At 40.2% G+C, this 17,296-nt stretch overlaps 1 protein-coding gene across 5 annotated transcripts in view; it reads left to right on the top strand.

Annotated features, from left to right (window-relative positions):
- FRMD4A (FERM domain containing 4A) overlaps positions 1–17,296 on the top strand; it is a 307,366-nt gene that overhangs the window by 52,630 nt on the left and 237,440 nt on the right. For 2 of the 5 annotated variants that reach the window (XM_044280098.1, XM_044280101.1), the window contains exon 1: positions 13,187–13,624. The exons of the other annotated variants lie outside the window; for them this stretch is intronic. In XM_044280098.1, coding sequence (XP_044136033.1) covers positions 13,466–13,624 — 159 coding nt within the window. In that variant the 5' untranslated portion in view covers positions 13,187–13,465. Of the gene's footprint in view, positions 1–13,186; positions 13,625–17,296 lie in introns of those variants that run through there. 5 annotated transcript variants of the gene reach the window in all.

The raw sequence follows: 17,296 nt of genomic DNA, 5'->3' as shown, positions 1-17,296 counted from the left end.
GTTTTTCCTATTCTCTTGAAATTGTACAGCAACCAATAATTTAAAACCAGTCACAATCCCTAATGCCAAAACCTACGAAGCATCTTTGTGCTAAGACTTAAAATAAAGCCCCTATCCAAGCTGTGCTGCGGGGATGACGTGAATTTCGATTGAGGCTTCAGCGCTTGTAGTCCCCTGTGTACTGTTGTTTCAAAGATCACTTTACCATTTTTAAGATATGTGGTCTGGATAGCAAATATCAAAAGCATAATTCAGAGGAGAACGACGCTGGACGATATTCTTATTGCGCGCCCTGGGAGTCTCATTTGTGGCACCATGTTCACATGATTCACACAGAGAGCGAAACAAATTTGTGTAACCTCAAATTACAACATAATAAGTATGTGATTATATATTAATCAAAGTAGTGTATGGGTCATGTGATGGCTGTGTTTCATTTTGAGATTACAGGAGGCAAGAGAACTATTGCAAGACCAAGTGAATGATTCTACCATCTTTAATGGGGCATCTTTCTGCATGTTGTAGAACCTGAATGGCTGCACATAGCCATACCCGACTGTTAGGTGCCGTATGTACAGAGATATTCAACTAGAAGAATACCAATGCACATATGATACAGCATCTGACGGGCCTACCCTGATTTTGTTCTTTTGTCTTTGTATAAAATCAATCTGGAAAAACTTTGTCAGATGGAAGTATAGTAAAGACCTGTAGGTGCCCAGAGGGTCACTAGATTGTAAAGTGATGTTGCTTTGATTGGAGGACTCGTGGAGCATTGTCCTTGTATGACTTATGTAGCGGAGGAAAGGAGACATGTGACTGTACTTAATGAAAGTCACCACAAGACTTTCGGCTATCTGCTATAGGATGAAAGAATAAATGAGCAGTGTGTATTGATTATTATATACACCAAGAAGCATGTACTTTGTAAATGTCTATGAAAGAGCTATTGTTAAATCCTAGACACATCCATAATGCAGACTTATGCTGTGACCGGTACATGGCCATACAGAGATGTATTATTATTTATTATTAAAGCGCCATTCATTCCATAGCGTTGTACATATGAAAAGGGGTGCACATACATAATACAGACAATTGCACTAAGCATGAACAAGACGAGTTACAAACTGGAGAGAGGACCCTGCCCGTGAGGGCTTACAATCTACCTGGTAAGGGAGAAGGACACAGTAGGTGCGGGTGAAGTTGGTCATGGCGGTATAGAGGCAGCAGGGTCACTAGTTGTAGGCTTGTCTGAAGAGGTGGGGTTTTAGGTTACTTTTGAAGGATTCCACTGTAGGTGAGAGTCTGATATGTTGGGAATAGCGAGTTCCAGAGTGTGGGGGATGCACGGGAGAAATCTTTGAGGGGATTGTGGGAAGAGGCGATAAGAGGAGAGGAGAGCAGGAGGTCTTGTGAGGATCGGAGATTGCATTTGGGGGTGTATCGGGAAAGTAGCTCAGAGAGGTAGGGAGGGGACAGGTTGTGAGCGGCCTATAACATTATATATGTGTATAAAATTACGGTCGCTTTGAAGGGAATCTGTCAGCTCCAAAACACCCCCAAACTAGAGTAAGAGGTGTATAATGTAACTGACATCTAGGAGCACAAGCTCACAGCCTTTGGCACTTTAATGAATGAATGAATATGTTGCATAGATTTATGTATTTCTACATCTCTTAATCAATTTGCCATTCAGACATCTTGGTTTTATCACATGGATTAGATATCTGCCAGGGGACAATAAAACGTTCACACTCCTTATCTGTAACTGCTACTACTGTTTCCTCTTCCACTCCTATTGACCTGCTTTACATCAGTTGTCTCATCTACCTCACTATTCCTATCTACTGTTGTGTATAAAAATGTGAATTAACATGCCTGAGGAGGATACCTGAGTAGTCTTGAAAGCTTATAATTTGGTCATCATTTTTTCGATTAGTCATTAAAAAGTATCAAAACAGAAAATGAAGCAACAGTCTTATTTAAGAATATTCTGTTGTTTTGTGTCTACATCATCTATATATCTATATGCATATATGATTACCGACTATAAGTAAACTTTGTGTACTCTTATCCTGTTGCCATATTTCTTTCAAATGCATTATTCAGTACATTGAACCAAAATGTTTTTTTGACAATTTACAATGTGATATTTGCCATGTTTGCAATTAAATAGAACAAAGAGAGATTTACCAAATGTAGTATAAATCTAAGAATTCCCTTCCTGCTTGATTTCCATCCATTAAATCAACACAGCTAAAAGTTTCAAAAGACTAAATGTGTACTTTTTCTATCCTCACCAACAGATTATCTGTCTTATAGACAGATGTGTTACATTATGTTATTAAATGAGGCATTAAAGAGGGTTTCCCATCTCAGACATTGGGAATAACGCTATTTTTTTCTCTAGAGTCAGTACCCCAGTGCAACAAACAAGATTAAAAGGGGTTATCCTTGGATGGGCCATCAATATATCAGTAGAGGTCCAACTCTCTGGAAAACCCCACCAATCAGCTGTTTGAAGGGTCCTCGGTGAGAAGAAACATAACAATCACTACTGAACGTATGATGTTTTGAGTCCGAATAGGGTCCTGACTGATGTGAACGAGAGCTGTGCCCATTCTGGTGGACTCAAACCATACTTGTATTACATGGATGGCCATTCATTCTGCAGAGGCAAATGCAGATGAAATGCTTGGCTGGACATGGCTTCATCTGCTATAGTGCAAGGACCAGGACCCACGGTTGTTAGCTGATCACCGTGGAGGTTGTTTCTGATGAGACAGCACCATATAAAGCTTTGCTCAAACAACTTATTGGGCCATAAGGTACAAACAATAATGTGCTATAAAATACAAAATACAAAGTACAATCTGGTTGTTATAGGAATCTCCACCATTTTCATTTCCAATTATGTTCATAACTTTTATCCAGAATAACTGGTTATCAAGAACTGCTGGTGGTCAGCACTGTCAGTGTGAATTCATTTTCTTTTTTTTCTTTTTTTATTGTTTGTCACTCCCAAAATTCTGTCATTGTGGATCAGCCCAGGATTTTAGTATTGACAGCCTATCCTCAGGTCATCAATATCTGATCAGTGGGGATCTGATAACCCTCACCCCACCGATCAGCTGTTTGGGGTTAGCTACTCAGCTCTGTCCTTTACATAGAAAATGGAGCTGGTTACTACAGAGCGGTGGGGGTGCAGGGTGTTGGACCCCTGCAATCAGATATTAATGGCCTATCCTGAAAGTAGTCTATTAATAGTAAAGTCCTGGACAACCCCTTTAAATATTTGGAAATATGTAAGCATAGTGAAGGATGTCACAGTAGCAACTGATATACAAATTACTTGCATCTTTAAGGGCATACAGAATATATTTGAATATATCATCTCAATCCATTCCCTTAAAGATAGTTTGTCACCAGGAAGTTCACTGTTAAACCATGCCTTGGAGTGCTAGCTAAGCTGAATATAATAATAGATTTCCCTTAGCAATCTGTTGCTTAAATCTTGAGAAATGGTACTTTTATCCCATATGCAAATAGGCAGTTAAGTGCACTGAGGGCGGACCCAAGCCACTCTGCACCCTTGCATCTCCTGCTTCCTCCTCTGGCCCCTCCCTCTCTTTCCTGATTGGCCAGGCCAGGTACCAACATAGTCATCTTGCCTGGCCCTGTCAATCAAGAAGGACAAGGAGGGATTGTCAGAGGAAGCAGGAGGAGCATGGGTGCACAGTGGCTTGGGCCTGCCTTCTGTGCACTTAATTGCTCATCTGCGTATGGATTTAAAGTAATTTTTCTTCAGAATGAAAAAATGGATTGATAAGTGAAAGGTATTATTACTATCAGATGAAAACTAGCCCTTAAAGACATTTACAAACAGATATATGCTACTTTTGTAGCATATATCTTGCACAGATTTTGTAGCACGCCATGTTGCGGCAGAATCTGCGACTTCTTCTCCGCTGAGGCCAGGTCTAAAAAAGTAGGGGTGGCGTTGACGGGAAAGGGTATCAACCGGCAGGCCTGTCTCAATCATAATTTTCTATGGTACCTGGTTTAGCACTGATTTTAGTAGTGACAGATTCCCTTCAAAGGGACACTAAACTCAGAATCCAAACAAAGAAAAAAGAACAACCCACAAAATGTAACATAATCTCCTTATTTGTGTTATTTGTTCTTGTTATGCCAGATATCACAATTGCAGACCATAAAAAATAAATTTGAAAAGCAGTGCATTGTTCTCTCATGCTGCAGCCATATCTTCTCCCCCTACCTCTCCCTCCTCTGATGTTAAGGAAGTTTAGGAGGAGGGAGCTGGGTTTAGTCTGGATAATTTTTGTCTACACAGGAAGCATGGCCATTTTGTTGAGAGGAATCTTAGTTGCTATCAGTAAAAAAATAGATATAGTAACACCAACCATAGTACCAACTGTAGTATATATATAGCACCACCCATAATACATAGCTGAATAGCTAACCTGCCCTGATGATTGAAAGGCAAATCCACCTGGCATTATTTAGGAGTGGGGACGGGGATTTATCTTGATAGATTTTGTATTCTGCAGTCTATTAGAGTTCCACATGGTGTAAACCCAACTTTCCCAGGACCATGAAAGCAAATCTTCAAAGCTATGATACTATTTATAAATGTAGTTTAGGCTCCGGAATACCTCCACATGCTACCCAGCTTTCTGAAGCTGCTGAAAGGCAAATCTGTACAATTATGCACCGAAGGGAGAAATTATCACTGCACAACTGGGCAGGTTAGCTATTCAGCTACGTACTATGGGTGGTACTATGTACCGTATATACTACAGCAGGTTATGCTTTTTTTTCAGTCTCCTGTCTCCCTTTATGAAGCTATAAGAATTTAAAGATTAAAAGTGGAGGAAATTGCATTCTCCATAGTGTAGCCTGTATTGTTTCATCACCAATGAATAAGCCATGCATTAAGCGAAAGTGTTTCCCTCCTTCTTTCGACACCTCATTTATGAACAATGCTTATGTTTGGGTTGTGTCTACTCTGCTGCTAACAAACACTGAATAAACCATTTAACAAAGCCTACCTGATAAGACTACATATTGCCACTGACCTCCTCTCTCTTGCTAGTAGCTAATGGCATTGCTACTATTCAGTCTTTCTGAATTTTTTGGCAAAATGTCTGTGAATATATGTTTCTTGAAGAAGAAGGTTAAAATTTTTGTTTATCTTTAGAATATCTTTTTGATTCTTAGCTAAATGGAGTATTCCAGCTAGAAGCAATTATCACTGGATAGGTGATAACTGCTAGATTGGTGGAGGTCCAACCATTGCATCCCCGACTGATCTTCAGAACAGGCGATTCTTAGCCCTCTGCTCATCCCATCTACAAGACCACAGCAAGTATGAATGGAGAGTAGTTCTAGCCTGCGTCTTGGAGCTCCATTCAAAGTCTATGGCATTGAGAAAGATAAACGAGCAATACCCCTTTAAATTTACATTTTACCATTGCACCACTACAGAAGGCACCAACAACCTATTCCATACATTCCATACATATTAACTATTATACTCCACAACGTAACATCCACAACAACAAAAACATGACCACTTTCAGCAGAAAATGATTTCAGAACATGAAAGTCTTTTTATCTGCATTGTCTTATGCATCTGTCTGTACATTCTTGGGTCTTTAAATGGTCTGCAAGGTTTTTACCCTCTACTTTCATTATCAGTAACTTCACCTCATCTCTGAATGGACGTTGGTTCTTCAAGTTACTGGAAGCCATAGTCACTTCTATGCCTTCTAACCTTGTAGTCATGGGGGAATTAATCATAGACTGGCATTTTATACAGGTCTATGATATCCCCTATTCTGCAGGAAGATGCACCTAATTTATGCAAGGTGCACACCTAGTCATAAATTAGACGCATCCTCCATCAGTTCATGCACCTAGACTTAAAGGGAACCTGTCATGTGGATATTTGATTATAATCTAACTAATTATATACAATCATTAACTACTAAAAAGTACCTTAGATGTATTCACTTACTGGTGTGACAGATGGTTACCTCATAATATACACACAAAAATGCAGCATGCTAATGAGCTGATTTGAGTCCAGCGTGATGCCAGTGAGTCCCGCGTTTTTTAAATTCAGAGCTATAGCCACTCTCCTGCCCACCTGCTGCTGATTCATATGGAAAATAACTGTCAATCAGCAGACGGTAGGCGGGGAGAGTCAGGAGCTCATGAATATTCATGACTCATAATTATCAGCTTGAGCTCTTCAATACAAGATGTTGGCAGATTGACTGGGTCAATTAAAGAAAGTGACCCAACATTTTGCTAAGAGAATCAGTCACTTATTTATGTTGCCCTTAGTTAGGACACCATAAAACTGGTGACAGGTTCCCTTTAAATCTACGGCAGCTCTGATTTTATTCAGTCATCTTATAGACCAGAAAACCCGCCGGGCCCTCTGGTATCGCAGAATTTTGCCTAGATTTAGGCGCAATGATGTTTAAAAAGTCCCAAACATAAAGTTTGTGACTTTTTTACACCATAAGATAACCCCTTTAAATAACTATAGCTGTAGGGAAGTGACAAATTGGCTGCGGGGAGGTAGTAAATTATGACTACAAAATATTTCCATCCAAGTCTGAGGGAATCTCTATTGCAGCAATGCCTCCTAATTTATGTCTTCCTTATATCCTCTGTAGGTTCTTCTTTAAAGCAAGAACATAGGTTAGACCCAGCTTAGTTGCGTCATTTATAAAGCGAGCAGTTTTATGACCGCAGGGTCATTCTGGTAATGACTTTCAGGATCTTTGGGAATGTTTCTAAAAATGGCTTTATTTGCCTGTTGCTCTGGAGAGATTAATCAGGAGGTCAGCTCAAGTCTTGCACTTTCCCAGGCTTCAGAATAAGGCTGTAGTACATGTCTTGAGGAATATCGCCAAATGTTTGTGTCACCACAGATATAAAGCTCAGGGTCTTGTCATCTTTTCCTCTGTGGCCGAAGCATACATGAAATTTCTGTTGCTTTTCAGAATATTTATTAAAATATTCCCAGCACACCAGAATGTGCAGCTGTGCAATATCACTGAATGTGACCTACGACTTTGCCATAGACAACAACACAACTGTGCTTTCCTATTGGAACGAAGAAAAGACTGGTTCATGCTCTCAATTTGTTTCTTTGTATATCATTCTAGGTGCATTATATCTTTAAATCAGCTCCCTTTAAATCTCAGAGCAGGGAATAAGAATTTGTCTTGTATTGAGTTTCTCCAATTACTTGTTAACTCATAAAAATACGGCAGATACTTTAAAATAGAGCACGATATGTAGAAAGGTAGCATTGCTGATGGTATAATGGCTCTACCATTGTTGAGGTGTAAAATTAGAACAATTTAGCCCAAATTAAATCGCATACAGCTGGCGTGGCTGTCATTAGCGGGATAATATTTCTACTGTACTTCCATTTAATAGATTTTTTTTATCTTTTCTAGCAAGATAGCTGTAAATTTTATGCTGAAATCACAGGTAAGCAGCTGTTGGACATCTCTGGTGCCATTTAACTAGTAGAAAACAATAGAAACGGAAAAGCTAAAACCCAACTGGCCGCGTCCTAGCACGCAATAAGGGTACTGTCCATAAATGACCATAGAGAACGTCTGCCAGATTCAGCAGCAAAAATCCCATGTCTGTGGCCAGCTTAATTTCCTCTACATTATTATTTATTCATACAGGGTCGTCATCTTCTGGGGTGCTCTTTAGGCCTGGGCTACACTGCGACTTTTTGTAACGCGACTGATTGATTTTAACTATTTAACTACAGCTGTAGTCCAAATGAATGCATTCAGTTGAATACAGTTTTGCAGTCTGCAGCTGTCATTCAATAGTTAAAATCAATCAGTGTTGTCACAAAAAGTCGCAGTGTAGCCCTGGCCTTAATGTGACAAGAAACACAGAAAAAGAGATACAGTTCTCAAAAAGTAACTGTAACAAGATTCATTAGCACAGAGCCTAAGGACTCATTTACATAGGTCGATACTCAATGCAGTGATCGGAATCAGACCGTTAGTTCCCAATCTTTGCCCGATTGTTCAGCCACTTTACATGTATTGGAATAAATGATCGTAACTACGATCATTCATCCCTATACAGATCCATTGTTTGTCAGCAGCACATTCCTGTTTACATAGGGTGGTATATTGCCCACAAACAATTTTAGGTGCCACAAGAAAGATGCGATCACCCAACGATTGAGTATTTGGTCATCCATCGGCTGATTGGCTGCACCTTTACATGGAGCAGTTATCGAGAAGATAGCTCACCCACATATTAATCTCTGATACTGTAACTGTCCCGATCCTCAGCCTGTGTATAAGGGCCCTCACACTGAGACCCAGTCGCGTCAGCAAGATCACAGAATTTTAACACACGGAATGGGGAGAAACTTACAATTGCTATTTATTGAGGTCTACTCTGAGATCAAATTATGGGCTCTGAGTGGAAAAGAGGAAAAGCAGAGCCTGCTGAGATTTGTAGTCTTTCAGTCCTGACCAAGAACAGACACGTACAAGTACAAAAAGCGCCGTACCAATGGACTTTTTGGCATAGTTTATACATGAAAGGATACAAGAAGTGGTATATTTATTTTGTATGCCATTGGATAACCCCTTTGAGCCTAGATATTTAGCACCTAGCAGAAACCGACACCAACATTTCTGTTTGCTGGCATTGCCTTTTGAGTTCAGTGTAATGTAATATTATACAATTTAGACATGCAGATTGTACTGATTGAAGCATGCCTTTTGGAGGAAAATCTGCTTGCCGGTTTAACAATGTAGCTTTTATTATTGTAATATTCACATCTCTCCGCTCCTCTGTAGTTTAAATCTGTTATCTATTTAAAACCAAACGTGGCTCTGAAAAGGAAGAAGGAGACATAGGAATGAAGCGGCTCTCATTCGTCATGTGTGTGCCAGATGCAGGAAGTGCCTGCTAACAACTTGGATGAAAACTAAAAGCAGCGGGCTATAGGCATTGTTCAATTACTTTGCTTTTCATAAGGCCAGAAACCCAAGAAGGTAAAGGCAAGAAAATCACCAGGCTCGCCATTACGGCATTTATATAATTTGCATTGTGAGAGCCAGGCAGAACAGGATTGACTCGTCTGGAGCCATTTTTATCACAAACAGGTTTACAGATGGCTCACAAGATGTGGGTTTTTAATGATTTTTTTTTCTTTCATCTACAAGAAAGTGAGGTTGAAGATTGGACAATGTGGGCTGGAAAATTATTTGTGGTATATAATAACTCTTTAGGGGGTTGTCTGATTTTAGAAAATCCTTTTTTCAGTATAGGGGATCACTCATAGTCATAGCTATTAGACGTTAGGATTTTTTATTCTCTGCACAGCCCTTTGAGTTTAAAGGGGTTGTCTGGGTTCAGAGCTGAACCCGGACATAGCCTTATTTTCACTCAGGCAGCCCCCCTGAGGCTAGCATCGGATCATCTTATGTTCAGATGCGCTCCATTGCCCTGGGCTCGATTGCGCAGGGCACGGGCTCTTTTGTTTATCATAACACACTGCCGGGTGGAAGCTTCCGCCCGGCAGTGTGTTCGGTGATGTCACCGGCTCTGATGGGCGGGCTTTAGAGCTGCCCTAGACGTTTTACTGGCTAGGGCAGCGCTAAAGCCTGCCCATCAGTGCCGGTCACGTCACCGGGCTTCCTGGCAGCCCCATGGAGAGTCCTGGTGCGTCACCGGAACTCCTAAAATTGCCTTTGCCCTGCGCGATTTAGTGCAGGGCAAAGGAGAGCAGCGGAGCATGAACTGCTCCAGATCCTCAAGTCAGGGGGGCTGCCTGGGTGAAAATGGGGATATGCTCAGGTTCAGCTCTGAATCCGGACAACCCCTTTAATTTGTAGCATGCAATACTTATGGTGCTGCAAAAGAACTAGTCCTCGTGTCCACGACCTTATGTATTTTGCAGTCTGCAACTTGTGGATCCGCAAAAGATGGATACTACCCATGTTGCAGACCCATTAACTTTAAATGGTCTATGGTCCACATTTTGCAGCCAAGTATAGGAACGGACATACAGATGCGGAAATCAGAGGGATCATCTGTGTGCTTTCCTCATCCATACAGTATGTCTGTTCTGCAAAAAGAGCACAGACCTATTGACGTCAATAGGTCCAAAAAAAATGCAGACGGCACATGGACCGCATCCGTAATTTGCAGGTCCGTGACTTGCAGACCTTTCTACCAAATGTAAAGCCTCAAGTATAGATCTAAAGAAAGTGCTTTGATCTGATCTTATTTAGCTGTAACCATTAAAAATGTGTACGGTACTTACACATTTCCAACTGTGGAGTCATTTTTAAGTATTATAAACTTTGGGGGGGGGGTATTTATTAAGACCGACGTTTTAAACATAGTAACATAGTAACATAGTACATAAGGCCGAAAAAAGACATTTGTCCATCCAGTTCGGCCTGTTATCCCGCAAGTTGATCCAGAGGAAGACCCCTCTCTAGTAGCTATAGCCTGTAATATTATTACGCTCCAGAAATACATCCAGGCCCCTCTTGAATTCCTTTATTGTACTCACCATCACCACCTCCTCAGACAGAGAGTTCCATATTCTCACTGCTCTTACCGTAAAGAATCCTCTTCTATGTTTGTGTACAAACCTTCTTTCCTCCAGACGCAGAGGATGTCCCCTCGTCACAGTCACAGTCCTGGGGATAAATAGCTGATGGGATAGATCTCTGTACTGACCCTTGATATATTTATACATATTAATTAGATCTCCCCTCAGTCGTCTTTTTTCTAAAGTGAATAACCCTAATTTTGATAATCTTTCAGGGTACTGTAGTTGCCCCATTCCAGTTATTACTTTAGTTGCCCTCCTCTGGACCTTCTCCAGCTCTGCTATGTCTGCCTTGTTTACAGGAGCCCAGAACTGTACACAGTACTCCATGTGTGGTCTGACTAGCGATTTGTAAAGTGGTAGGACTATGTTCTTATCACGGGAATCTATGCCCCTTCTGATGCAACCCATTATCTTGTTGGCCTTGGCAGCAGCTGCCTGACACTGGTTTTTGCAGCTTAGTTTGCTGTTTATTAAAATTCCTAGATCCTTTTCCATGTCAGTGTTACCGAGTGTTTTACCATTTAGTATGTACGGTTGACTTGCATTTTTCCTTAATCTTAATCTATACCCTGATGGTGTTAGATGCACAACAATTATTAAGGGGTACGCACCTCTTAATAATTTTGGAGCATCTGTGTAGATCCGTGCACCACCTACTCTACTAGGGAAGCTATTGTAGATTTCAGGTATAATCTTCAAGCATAATCTAGTTTCATGGAGGTGAAAACTTTGCAACTTTTTTAAACCAGTTTTCTGGTATACAGGGAATGATAACTGTCCCCCTTAGCTCAGCTTCATCAGAAATGCTTGAACTTATTGGACCAGGAGGTAGCACACCTTTACCTTGTGATCTAAAGGGTTTTGCCAGTGTTTGATTTATTTGAAGTTTGGACATTTTCAGGGAGATAAACTTTAGAATACCATCAGAATGTTTTTGTCAAATATTTCTTTCCTATGAATTCAATGAGAAATTATCACATTAGCAAATGTTTTTCCCAAAGAAAAGTCAATTTCTAAAGCAGCTCCATGTCAAAGCCCTATAATCTATAAGACATTCTAATATAGATTGGCTATAGTGTGCACATGGCCCCTCGATTTGGTATCCATATAGGTGGCCACCTTCTAACTCATCTTTTATTAGAACACCTTGTAGAACAATGTGCCTCTCTCAAAAATGGTGACCCACTGGTCTTGCTGCAGTCGGGCTAACATTTAAATCTGATCAAGCCAATTGCACGGTGTTCGTACATCTCTGCAACCTCATAAATTACATGAATGATTTAGTATCTGACTAATTGGCTACCAATTTAAAGAAGATCCATGGAATTCAGGTCACTAATAAGGGAATTATTAATAAGGGAAGCATCCATAGGAAATAGTGTAATATCAATGTATTCAATCTCAACAAAATTGTGGGGTGCATTATAGCTATAAAAATACTAATAATACTGAGGCTATTAAAGCATTCCTAAATGCTATATATAGCTGTTAACAGATGCCGAACAACTCCCACTCAGCCAGTGAAAGCACATCAACTTCAGTAAATAGACACGGTTAATAGAAAAATGGGGTAGGTACTATATATCACGATAGGAATTTTTTTAATCAGTTTTGCAGGAGTCTGTGTGGCTGTCATTTGTGCCCCATTTATCTAACGATGCACAATGTTTGAGAAATTTGGTGCATCTTTAAGTCCAACAATTCTGTCTTACTCCAATTTCTACACTATCATTTTATTGGGGTAAAATTACAACAATTTTGTGAATTTTTAAAAAGCTGCAGTTGATAAATCAGACTTAAATCAGCTCAACAAGCTAACCCCAACCACTTTTCAAAACAGTGCAAAATGTTGCGTAAATAAGCCCCAAAAAAGCACAAAGCCAGAATTCTGGAGAGCAGGGCTTAATAAGTCCACCTTTTCCCATCTTTAAGCTAGATTTCTACTTTGCACTGATGTTTTTTTTCCAGGTAACATTGCTCTTGGTCATTCTCCAATATTTTCACAGAACTATAGAACAAAACAGTGGTTTATGTAATGTCTAGTTAAAATCAGGCATCAGTGATGTCTCCATGACAATCTGTGGTGCGGGCAATAGGTTCCCCTAGTAAAAGTGTCAAACTGTGTTAAGAAAATATACAGCGAGAGCCATTGGTATGCGGGGGATCCTTGTGTTTCCTAGCATTCACTTATTAAACTACTTTTGTTCTGCAGTTCTGAGTCATGGCATCTACAGAAGTTCTCGTTTTGTATTTGGCTCTGGGGGCCCTATAAATGTCATACCTTTTGTCACTCGGTGGAAACATCTTTTTCTCATACACTTTCTTGAAGTTGCTGGGTTTTTTGTTTTGACTGAGTGTTGGGAATGTTGCATTTAAGATAGAAACGGTTAAGTAGAAATGTGGACCGTCCCAGGAATGTTGGCAGTGGAACAATGCTTCATTTCCCTGGATTCTCTCCCAGCAGTATGAAGTGATGACTTTGGATGTAAGTATATTTCTTAGTATAGCAGCAGACAGCTGAGAAGTCACAGTATCTGAGCAGAGCTCCCCATGAGAAGAGCTGAAAAGATCACAGAGGAATGTCCTATCCATTGTCTAGGGAACAGCGGGAATAAAGAAGTTTGTATTTTGTTTAAGACACAAAGCTATCTCTCGGGACCCATTTCCAAAAAAAAAAAAATTGGCCAGAGTGATTTTTCCTGTGTATAAAATTACATGTAGCACTTTGAACTTGGTGGAATCAAAGGAATCTACATCAGTTACCTGCTTTGCACCTCATCCATTACTTTTGATGAGATCAAGATGGCTGCTGTTCTTTTAAGCTTTGAGGATTTAATGTATACCTGGGACAGCTTAGTGTGGAACCTCACTTCACGAGCACTGCGTTCATGCCGGCATGGAAACTTTAGGGTTCTGCAGATGATGTTGAAGCCTTGGTGCATTTCCAGGGCAGTTTACCAGGTGGGATTTTCACTTTCAAAATAAATGAGGTTAATTAGAATTGGTTCTCAAGTATATACAATTCATCACATAGTGTTAACCATCGTTTACTGATTAATGTTTTTCGATACTTTGATACATTGTGATTTTGTCTGGGGTTACTTTTAATTATCATTGTTACTATCATTAATAATTTTTTATTATTATTATAATTATTGTACCTTACCTTCATTGGGCTTACTCTAATATATTGTGGAACTCCATAAACAGCTTCTTCATTTATTTGCTGATTATTGTGCTTGTGTGTGTGTTGGGTGGGGGGGGGTTAAATTTTATATACTATGTGTTTAAATTCCTCAATATTTTAAACTTGTCTGTTTGCTGTCAATTAATAGTAACTTTTGTGGATACATTCAGAGGCTGAAAACTTGTCATGATCTTGTCCAAGTACATGGTCGTTTCAATGTATCATAGTCCTCTCTATAGCAAGCTCTATTTTAGTTCTGGTTGGATATGATCAAGGCAGTTTTTGGGCCCCTGGATAGTAACAAGAAAGTTGAAATTGAAGAAATATTGAATCTGAAAAAAAAATACACTGATCAGCCATAACATTAAATATTAATATTGTGAAGGCCTCCACCTGTGCTGCCAAAACAGTTCAGGCCCATTGAGGTATGGACTCAATAAGACCTCTGAAGGTGTCCTGTGGTATCTGGCCCTAAGACATTAGCAGTAAACATTTTAAGTCCTGCAAGCTGTTAGATGAGGCAGCCATAGATTGAACTTGTTTTTTCAGCAAAGCCCACAGATGCTTGATCAGTTAGAGATCAAGAGAATTTAGAGGTCAGGTGAACACCTTGTCATGTTCCCCAAACCATTCCTGAACTACGGTATTTCTGCAGTGTGGCAGACGCATGATCCTGTTGATAGAGACCACTGACATTAAGGAAAACTAATGACCTAAATGGGTGTACGTGGTCTGCAGCAATGTTTAGGGAGGTGATATGTGTCAAAGTAAGATCCACATGTATGCCAGGACCCAAGATTTCTCAGGAGAACATTGCCCAGAGCAGAACACTGACTCTGCCAGCTTGTCTTCTTCCTATAGTGTATCCTGGTGGCATATCTTCTGATAAGCAACACACATGCACAAAACCATCCACATGATAGAAATCAAAATGTGATTTATCTAACCAGGACACATTTTTCTATGTCTCCATGGATCATATTCGTATGGTATATTCCCATACCTGCAAGCTGTGATGCACTGTGTGTTCTGACACCTTTCTATGTTAGTCAATGGTAGTTTTTTCAGGTTTTTGTGGATGGGCTAGCCTTCTTCCACATGTGCATCAACAAGCCTTGGGCTCCCATTAACCTGCCACTATTGGTTGTCCCTTCTTCGACCATTTTTGGTATGAACTAACCATTTCATGCCAGCAACGCCACACAAAACCTGCTGTTTCACAGATGTTTTGATGACTCTGTTCAAAGTCTTTCAGATTTTTATACTTGCCCATTTTTTATGCGTCCAACACTTCAACTTCAAGAACTGACTGTTCATTTGCTGCCTTATATATCCCACCCCTGGACAGGTGACAGTGCATCAAGAGAACCGATGTCTCCTCACCGGTGATTATCTATCAAGGAGTGTTTTTGCACTCACCCTGTACATTAGTTGACAGTTAGAACTACCACTGCTATAGGTGGTTGAAATCTGGATGTTCAGGTAGTGCTATTAAAGAGGTTGTCAGTGCTAAAGATTTTGATGACCTACCCTCAGGACATGTCCTATCTTTTACCGTCTTTTGCGGAGCCCGCACAAACAGCAATCCGCAACATAAGCATAGTGACCATACATAGTAACATAGTATATACTGTAAGGCCGAAAAAAGACATTTGTCCATCCAGTTCGGCCTGATATTCTGCAAGTTTATCCAGAAGAAGGCAAAAAAAAACTCTGTGAGGTAGAAGCCAATTTTCCCCAAAACTTCCTTCCCGACTCCAATCAGGCAATCAGAATAACTCCCTGGATCAACGACCCCTCTCTAGTAGCTATAGCCTGTAATATTATTACACTCCAGAAATACATCCAGGCCCCTGTTGAATTCCTTTATTGTACTCACCATCACCACCTCCTCAGGCAGAGAGTTCCATAGTCTCACTGCTCTTACCGTAAAGAATCCTTTTCTATGTTTGTGTACAAACCTTCTTTCCTCCAGACGCAGAGGATGTCCCCTCGTCACAGTCACACTCCTGGGGATAAATAGATGATGGGATAGATCTCTGTACTGACCCCTGATATATTTATACATAGTAGTTTGATCTCCCCTCAGTCGTCTTTTTTTCTAAAGTGAATAACCCAAATGTTGATAATCTTTCAGGGTACTGTAGTCCACCCATTCCAGTTATTACTTTAAAAATATTTAATAGCTTTGCTTTCTCCTCATCACTCTCTGCAACTCCCCTCTTATTACTCTGCAGAGGGCTTACACCTTCAGATTTATACTTTTTACCATACAGTTGCATGAATGTGCCCTAATATTGATGACCTATCCTGTGGTTCTCTCAGCTGGACTCTCTTTACCCAGCTGCAGCGGTAGCATCACTTTGACAACACCTGACTGTCTCAGCTTATCACTGGCTTCTTCTATTCACCGCAGAGGCCAGTGACTGGCTGCAGCAGTCACAAGTTGTCAGCAGCTGGTAAACTGAGCCCAGTCAGGAGAACTGGAATGACGCCATGCTGATCTGGCAAGTAAGTAACAATGTGTGCTTTATAGCTGGCAGAGCACATGTGTTTTCTGGTTTGTTCCTGAAACCAGACAACCCCTTTAATGACTTAAAGCATTTATTGATATGTTTACGTTTTGTAGAGGTTCCTCTTTTGAATATATTATTGCTGCTCATAATTGAGAATGTCTCCAGTTTGTTCCATAAAATGCATAACACGTGCAGGCAATATTAAATGTTTTTTATTAAATGTGAGGATTTCCACATTTCTTTGGCTCATACTTTTTTGGACATATCCACTTTTCCAATTCTCAGTACTATTGTCTGGAGCTATGTGCTGGAAGTATTGGTTTATTTGTCGGATTGTTGTTTGCCAATACCTTTTGGAAATAATTAGGAGTCACTGAGACTATGGTGCTCCAATTTTAAACTAGAAACAAGATTTGTCCCAAAAGCAATGGCCTTGGTCCTAGAATAGGACTGTACAGTATGTACATTCCATGCAGCCAGATGTGACTTTATCCACGACCAGCAATGCAAGAGAGCTAAGGCAGCTGAACCCATAAATCTTTTACGTAGATAATTCCTGTCATTTGGTTTATGGTGCTTGCATAAATAGGGGTTCACTGTGTCTTGTAAAAGTTATCATTTGCATAGAGACATAAGAAACAGCTTCCTCGGTGTAACATTAATAAGTTATGCTAAACTGATGAACGATGTGGAGTGGAATTACGTTCTGACTACAGATGTTTCATGCAGTTCCTCCTATGTTGTGAAGTACGTATATGATGAAAGATATTTTTTTAACAGATCTTTGCATTCTTCACAACACTGTTTCCTCTTATGCTTTTACCTGGCCTTAAAGGGGTTGTCTAATCTAATGAAGACTAGCCCTTTACGGATGGAAACGCACTGGTGATCATCTGATGGCTGCAGGACCAGCTTCTCACACCCAATGGA

The sequence above is a fragment of the Bufo gargarizans genome, chromosome 2 (assembly GCF_014858855.1).
Source record: "Bufo gargarizans isolate SCDJY-AF-19 chromosome 2, ASM1485885v1, whole genome shotgun sequence".
NCBI classification, from domain to species: Eukaryota; Metazoa; Chordata; class Amphibia; order Anura; family Bufonidae; genus Bufo; species Bufo gargarizans.
Note: the sequence above shows the minus strand (reverse complement) of the source record. Positions and strands in the feature narration are given on the sequence as shown.